General features: G+C 36.1%; 1 protein-coding gene across 1 annotated transcript in view; it reads left to right on the top strand.

The window, feature by feature from the left end:
• LOC106470636 (dedicator of cytokinesis protein 3-like) overlaps positions 1 to 7,481 on the top strand; it is a gene marked incomplete at its 3' end in the record, with an annotated part of 71,376 nt that overhangs the window by 28,798 nt on the left and 35,097 nt on the right. The window contains exons 6-8 of the mRNA XM_022399264.1: positions 1,022 to 1,170; positions 2,811 to 2,895; positions 3,277 to 3,312. Coding sequence (XP_022254972.1) covers positions 1,022 to 1,170; positions 2,811 to 2,895; positions 3,277 to 3,312 — 270 coding nt within the window. The remainder of the gene's footprint in view (positions 1 to 1,021; positions 1,171 to 2,810; positions 2,896 to 3,276; positions 3,313 to 7,481) is intronic.

The raw sequence follows: 7,481 nt of genomic DNA on the forward strand, positions 1-7,481 counted from the left end.
TCACTCAAACTGGTGTAGCAAAGGCTTCATAAATTCACTGACAAATCTTCAGTAAAAGTACTTCATTAAAGAATCTGATTTTATATGTATAATGGACTTGTAATGTTGCCAAAAATTTGCAAAATTTGTGAAGATACACATAGTACATTCAGAGTTAAGGTATGCATAGTTTCATGGTCACAAGGTCAGTCAATTTCACTGATACCATATGCATAGAGTTAATAAAGTGCCCTTTATCAGCATTTTTCTTTTATTCTCTGGTTAGCAGAATGCTGAAGTCTTTATTGCAAGGTGTAATGTTACACATGTTGAAGTGTAGGTAGATAGAGCCTTTAAAATAATAAATACAAAACTGTCATTCTATCTAGAACTTGATTACATCAAAAATTATGTCCAGAACACTGTTTTCTCAGAAAAAGTGAACATCTCCCAAATACTAGTGTTTCATGTATATGAATTACTTCTGATAAGAGTATTTCTGTGTATGGATTTTTTAAGTTTTAAAATAAAGAAAAATATATTGAACATTTTCAAATCTTCCTATCCACAAATTTCACTAAAACTTGATTATGCATTAAAGAATTTTTCAAAGTGAAAGATTCTATTCCACACTGTCTGTTATATGTTCTTTACAAATTTATATGTACCAGTTGTAAATAGGTCTGTACTGGTTCTAAGGTATGCCATCTGATAATTTGATTCCAAGAACATCTCAAACCGAGTGAAGAAAATCATGCCAGTATTTACCTACACTTCAAACATGTATAACTGGGCATCTTGTGACAATGATAAAGACTTCAGCATTCTTTGCTTAGCAAAGAATATAGAACATAGTGTATAAAGGAGACTGTAGTAATTAAAAATTTGGAACCATGTGTGAACTCTGTTCTATGTGTGTATATGATTTTTTAGCTATTACCTTCTTGTGCTCTTTTACAGTTGTTTTGATGAAATATTTGGCAAATGTTCTTTTTCACTACCGTTCTACAATGGTAACATCCAAAACAAATTTATTTTCCAGAGGAGAGAGCTCACTCTAGTTTCCCAACTACAGGGTGTTATGTGGGACCTAATGGAATGGCGACGCCAGATAATAGCTGGCACTCTTACCCAAGACCAGATAAGAGAAGTCAAGATAAAGATCACTGCCAAAATTGATTGGGGAAATAGGTACTTTTGTCAGTGTAGAAGCTTCATAATGAGAATTTGTAACTTAGCTTTTCCTTGTTAATGTGTACAATGTCTTTATAATCAAAACAAAATTTTTGGAACACTTGAAGAACAAGAATTGGTTATCTTTTATCATGCTGTATTGTTTTCTGTAGTTTTTAAGAAGAATATGAAAACTTTTGTATGAGTATAGCTACAGTGATTAGGATTTGCTAAGGAGAATGGTTTCATAATTTCTCATCTTTCACTTTACTATATTTGTGTTATTTTGAGCTTAAATAAATTTTGGTAATTGTTTCTTGTTCTTACTTAATTCTAAAGTTGATGATATAGAAAAGCTACATAATACTGTTAAGGCTTAATATGTTGAATTAGCAAGGTCTCTTTTACAAGCCCTGACACAAAATCTGGAAATCAGAACAAATAGGACCAAGGACACAAACTAATAAATGATGCAATAGCATTGAAGTTTAGGAATTTTGTCATTGAACTGCAAATAACTTTTAACATGTACATAAGCTATAAAAACAATTTTAAGAGGCAGTGGTAGAAATGTATGTTGTACAAGTTGTTTATTATTATTAGTTTTTCAAAAGTAGTTAAAACAAGGAATATGAGTCATTAGACCTCATCAGACTGCATAATTAAGGGGTCATAATATTTATTTAAGATATAGCTAATAACATTATTTAAAAGAAATTAAAAAGCTTTTTTAGCAGGTAAAAATAACTGGTAAGCTTATAAACTTAATGTAGTAAAATAGTGATCCATTTTTTTTTATTCTAATAATGTTTTTTGGTTGGTTGGTTGATTTGGCAGTTTATGGTGCAAAGTAACTAGGCCATATGTGCACTTTCATTAAAAGAGAGTAGGTTAATACTGTAATCCATCATGCTTATAAGCTTGTTGGTTTCTATGAAGAACTTGAAAATTGGGAACATTTTCAGTTTGTTTTATCAGTAACAGAAGATATATGAATAAACTTTCTCCCTCCTGTGATGCTGTTTTATTTGCCAAAATATGCACTGTTCCTAGTTTTTCCATTTTCTGACCCTTCATGGTTTGTAGTTAAAAGGAAGAAATGAAAGCAACTTATACAACATGCATATTAGTAGGTGTCTTTTACTTAGGATAGTGTATTCTAGTTTTAAGATTCTATGTAATGCTTCTGATGTCAGGACTTTATGTTTTAGAGATTTTGCTAAGTCAGTATCTTAACCTGGAATGATCATTAATAAGTTTTATATTCAATTGCTTTTTTTTTTTTCATTTCAACAGTATGCTACAATGTTGCATTACAAACTGTCTTACCTGGATTTTACATTTACCCAAATATTATTTTTTACAATTATGATTCCAAGAGCTTTTGAGAATAAAGTTCAAACTATCTTTTTGGTATGGTTTCTGTGACTCAACTGACATGGTAATCTTTGGTCAGCAGTGATTTATGATAGATAAAAATAAAAAGTTTGATAACTTTTTTTTGCACATTATTTAACAGAAGCTTAAAATGATGCTTATAAAAAATTTATGGTGACTACCAAGATTACTTTTTATTGACATTTTACAATTTTTTCTAAGGCCTCTGCTTAAAATTTGTGATGAATCTTGTAAAGACCTAACTTTTATTCGTTTTGTAGGCAATCGGGACTGGATCTTGTGCCAAGGATAGATAGCGAGATGGTTGATCCTGAAACACTAAGTCCAGTGGAGCTGTATCATGTTGTGAGAAATTGTATTTTAGATTGTTTACTATATATCAAAGGGATGTTTTAACATTGCACATTTAAAACAACTATGATACTATTTATATGTCATGTGTATTAGAGCTGTATCAGCTTCAAAAATGAATAAAAAATCAGTGTGCTGCCTAGGTTTTTTTTTTTAATTTGCTCTAGTCTTGTTGAAGATGTTACATTTTCTTTCATCTATTGAAATGGTGATTAATTTGTTTTATGTAGTTATAGCATTTGAATGTACTTTAATAAAAACAAGTTTTAACCTAACAAGTGATTTGTTGTTTTATGATTTTTTTTTGTTTTTACAAAAGAAGCAGATTTTTTTGTAAGAGTAATATTTTATCCAATTATCTTTCTGTTTATATAGCACCTCCAAAGCTCAGAAAATGTTTCAGGACTTCTAGTAAGTGAAGTTTTTTCATTAGCCTTTATTACTATAAAGTAAAAAGAAAAAATTGTTCAATTCTGATACAATACGTTACCTCACCTAATAGCTTTTCTCGATTTGTGTTGTCCTATGTATATGCAACTTTTGCTTGCCACTAGCCTTGATGCTCCCACCTACTTTCACGTGTTTACATGTGGTATAGTTGAGATGTAACATGCAACATCCATCTACCAATAGGAGTGCAACATACCCTCCTATTACAGCTGACTCCCTCTGTACTGTAGAGCACACTCATCACTTCTCAATTTAGCATTACGTGTGCAATCGTGCCAAACTTTCACTCGGTATTTCGTATTTTTATGTTCACTTTAACTTTTTGCTACCTTTCTGACAACTTTATGTTTGTTGTCATTTATATTTTAAAATTTTCTTGTGGAAAGTTTTTCTTTTCTTTTCCACATGATGAATTCTCAATTTCATGTAACAGTTATGGTTTCTGGTATGGATCTTACCACAACTGATCTAGCCACACTTAATATTACTGTTGCTCTGGGATCCACATTTTCAGTGGAGGTCTTGGCCTTGATGTTTTGCAAATTATAGTGGCCTGCAATGTCTCCTTAGCTGTGATTGGATCTCCCCTTTTTCTGGAAAATCTGTTTCTGATGATGAAGATTTGGACAGCTTTTTTTCCACTTCCTGCTTTTGCAGCTCCTTCCTGGTCTACCCCTATGGATCTTCCTCAGTTTTCTGGACATGAGTTCTCAGGTTTGTTACCTTTTGTCTCTTCCACCTATTTCATATGATTCTTCCCCACCTTCCTCTCCTTCATTCTGGTCCCATGTCCAATTATTTGTCCCCCCACCCCACCAGATATTTGTGTCCATGCTGAACAATTCCATACCCAGCTGCATTCAAGTACCAGCATGGCTAGCCCACACAATTGGCTGACAAGCATGCTTTGGCATACATTGATCAGAGTTCCTATTTCTCGATTCTCAGACCTTAGAATCAATGATTCAGACATGGGACTCTGATCCTGCTACTACCCTTCATTTTTCCCCTGCCATGTTCTCTTGTTTTTGTCATATCCTCACGACTATCCCCTGTTATCTGTCATCTATACACCTCCTTTCTGAAGCTATGCACTGTTCCCTTGAAGAGTTTTTGGAAGATATACATGCCTTTCCTTTCTCTATGTTGGTGCATTTATTTTTTCTGCTTTATCCCTCCATACTTGGCTGCTTTGTTGTTGAGATCTCCTTAGCAAGGATGCTCTTTTGTCACATGTGCCTGCTTCTTCTGTATGACGTTTGCCTCACTCCTTTCTTGCGCCAGTCTGCTCTTGGTGGTATTCCTGATACTTTAGAGTTTCATTGGATTTTCTCTTTTTCTTGTCTCTGGTTCTGCATCCTCTGGCTTTAGTTGTGGATGTGTTCAGTCAAGATTAGTCCAATCTATACCTGTATACTTATCTTCCCATCTGTCTTCTTTCACACATATTTTCCCTCTTGTTCAAACCACTCCATGTTAAATCATTCTCATTGCTCCATTCTGGCCTGCACAACTGTGGTTTCCACTTTTGAACCTTCTTCACTCATCTTTTCCCGTATCTCTTCCTCTTTCCTAACCCGTTCTCCAGCAATCTCATTCCTCCATATTTCATTCTTGTCTGATCCCTTGTGAGACATTCTGGACTCTCTATGCATGTAGCCTTCTTTCTTTTTCGTTTTGTCTGCTCTTCTTCCTTGCTGGTGTATCAGCATAAATGGCACATTTTCAGTCATTGCTCTTTGCAACCAACTATTCTCCACCTTTCCTATTTTTTTTTACTTGGCTCTTCAACAATAGGTTAGCATTATCCAGTACTTCTTGTTTTTCCTGTTTTTGCCTTATATTTTCCTCTCTTGTCATTTCTATCCTATTTCATTCTTTTTGCCTGCTTCATCCTCCCTGTTCAGTTGCCTTACCAGATTGGATCCTTTGGCCTTTTACTCTTTGTACCATCTCTCCCTCAAGACTTATAATGTCATTATTATGTAGCCTGCACAGTTTTTTTTGTAGCTCCTGTTCTTGCCATTTTATCTCATGGAACTCCTCATCTACCCAGGTTTTCTCTCCTGTTTCTTTTGCCAGATGGCTTTTTCAACTTGTTTCTCTGGATATGTGTTATTGTCCAAGGATTCTCATTGCATCTTCCAAGTTTCCATCATCTGACCTTTTTCTTGGCTGTTCACTTCTGTTGTCCTTTAGAGAAGATAGTGCAGGCTGGCATGTGGACTACCCCCACACTATTGCCATGCATTACCTACATCATTTGGCCACCTCTTCCTCATCTGGCTATCTCTTGCTGCACTTTGCCATTCTCCGTACCCCTTATAGGCTATGGCAAGGTGAGTGGCCACTTTTTTATCTTTTACTTTTACAGTGGTCCCTTTATACAATCTTGGAGCTCACTCTGTGGCGAGTGGTGCTTGTCCAGATATACATAACTTTAAATCTGCACTATATGGCTGTACAAGTCTATAATGCTCACTGAAGAGAAGGGGTGTTCCACAAGGCTGCTAGAGGTTGCCTCATGGTATCTTGCTTCATAACTAAGGCCTGTACCAGACCATATCAACTCATGAACTATCAGTGTCAGGATTGCTGTCCATTCTTCCACTCCTAGTTGAATAAATTGGACCAGCTTACTTTTCTAAACAGGGTTTTTCATGGTAACCCAATGCCCTGTCTTATGGTGCTGCATTCTGCTAGACTCCCCACTGCATTGTTATCCCCCATCCCCCACACTCTCCAAATGGGGTACGGGAGTCCTTGCCACTTATCAGTTTCTAATTGCAGGGGTGGTGGACCATGGAGGCTTCCTCCTGAGTGTGACCAATTCCATTCAGTTGAGAGTAGGGTTGTGGTGTTCTGTTGGTGTAAATAGTTAGTATTTTCCTCGTACTGTGGACCGGAAGACAAATACCTGATGCCACCTAATTTTGGACTGGATGAATCCACTACATTCAGTTCACCGCTCTGGCTGGCATTCTCCACCATACTGCTGCCTGTAAGCTGGTTTCCAGGTGGTTTGGTGTTGGATCGGTGTATACCAGCCAACATAAGTCCTCGCACATGTGGTTGGTAGGGGAATTTCTCCTCCTACACAGTGGATAAAAATTTTCCAATGCCACCTGATTTTGGACTGGAGCCCGCAATGTTTGCATTCCCCTTCCTACTCTTGCTTGGATGTTGTGTTTCCAGGTGTTGGTTGTGTACTGGGTCTGCACACGTGCTCTGGTTGGGTTGTTGGAAGGGAAATTGTTTTTTCTCTCTGCTTTCTGGTTTTAAAATGAAGATGGTTGGGATCTTCCTCCTACCACAGACCAGAAGACAAATACCTGATACCACCTGGTTTTGGAATGGAGTTGACCCACCGATTATATGGTCTGATGTGCCCTAGCCACTGTACATCATCTGGTGCATCTAATTACAGGTTGGATGTACACCTTTTCTGCCAGATTTAGTGACACATATACTGACAATGGGTGACGAGTATACCTGGTACAGATGTGGTGCAGCTTTCTACTAGTGTGATGCTATATATTAGGGTGTCTCACTACATAGTTTCTCTTTGGGCATCTTCCGAAGAGTGCTCATCTAGGTAACTTTTGAAAATGTATTTCTGATGGATACTACTTACCACTCATTTACCCCACTTCCAGTGCATCTTCCTTACCTGTTCTTGAAGTAGTGATTGTATAGAGGGAGTCAGCTGCACCAGGAGGGTGTGTCACACTCCTATTGGTGGAGTGTTATTGCATGCTACAGTGCAACTATACCATGTGTAAACATATAAGGATAGGTGGGAGCATCAAAGCTAGTGGTGATCAAAAATTATGCATATAGAGGGCAGCACAAATCAAGAAAAGCTATTCTGTGAGAAGAGCTATCAGAAATACATTTTCAGTGTAACAAAATGTTAACTTTTAAATTTGAATTATCTGGTTATATTATTCATTGACAATATCTTATGCTTAAACACAGAATTGCAGGAAAAACAAGAGGACATTTTATATTAACACTAATCTATGATCAGATATTTGATGAGGTTAGTTTTAATTTTTTTAGAAATTTTAGATTCAGACCTTTTGACTAATTAAAGTTTAATAAGATAATATATATATATATATATATAT

This window comes from Limulus polyphemus, unplaced genomic scaffold, assembly GCF_000517525.1.
Source record: "Limulus polyphemus unplaced genomic scaffold, Limulus_polyphemus-2.1.2 Scaffold4130, whole genome shotgun sequence".
Lineage (NCBI taxonomy): Eukaryota > Metazoa > Arthropoda > Merostomata > Xiphosura > Limulidae > Limulus > Limulus polyphemus.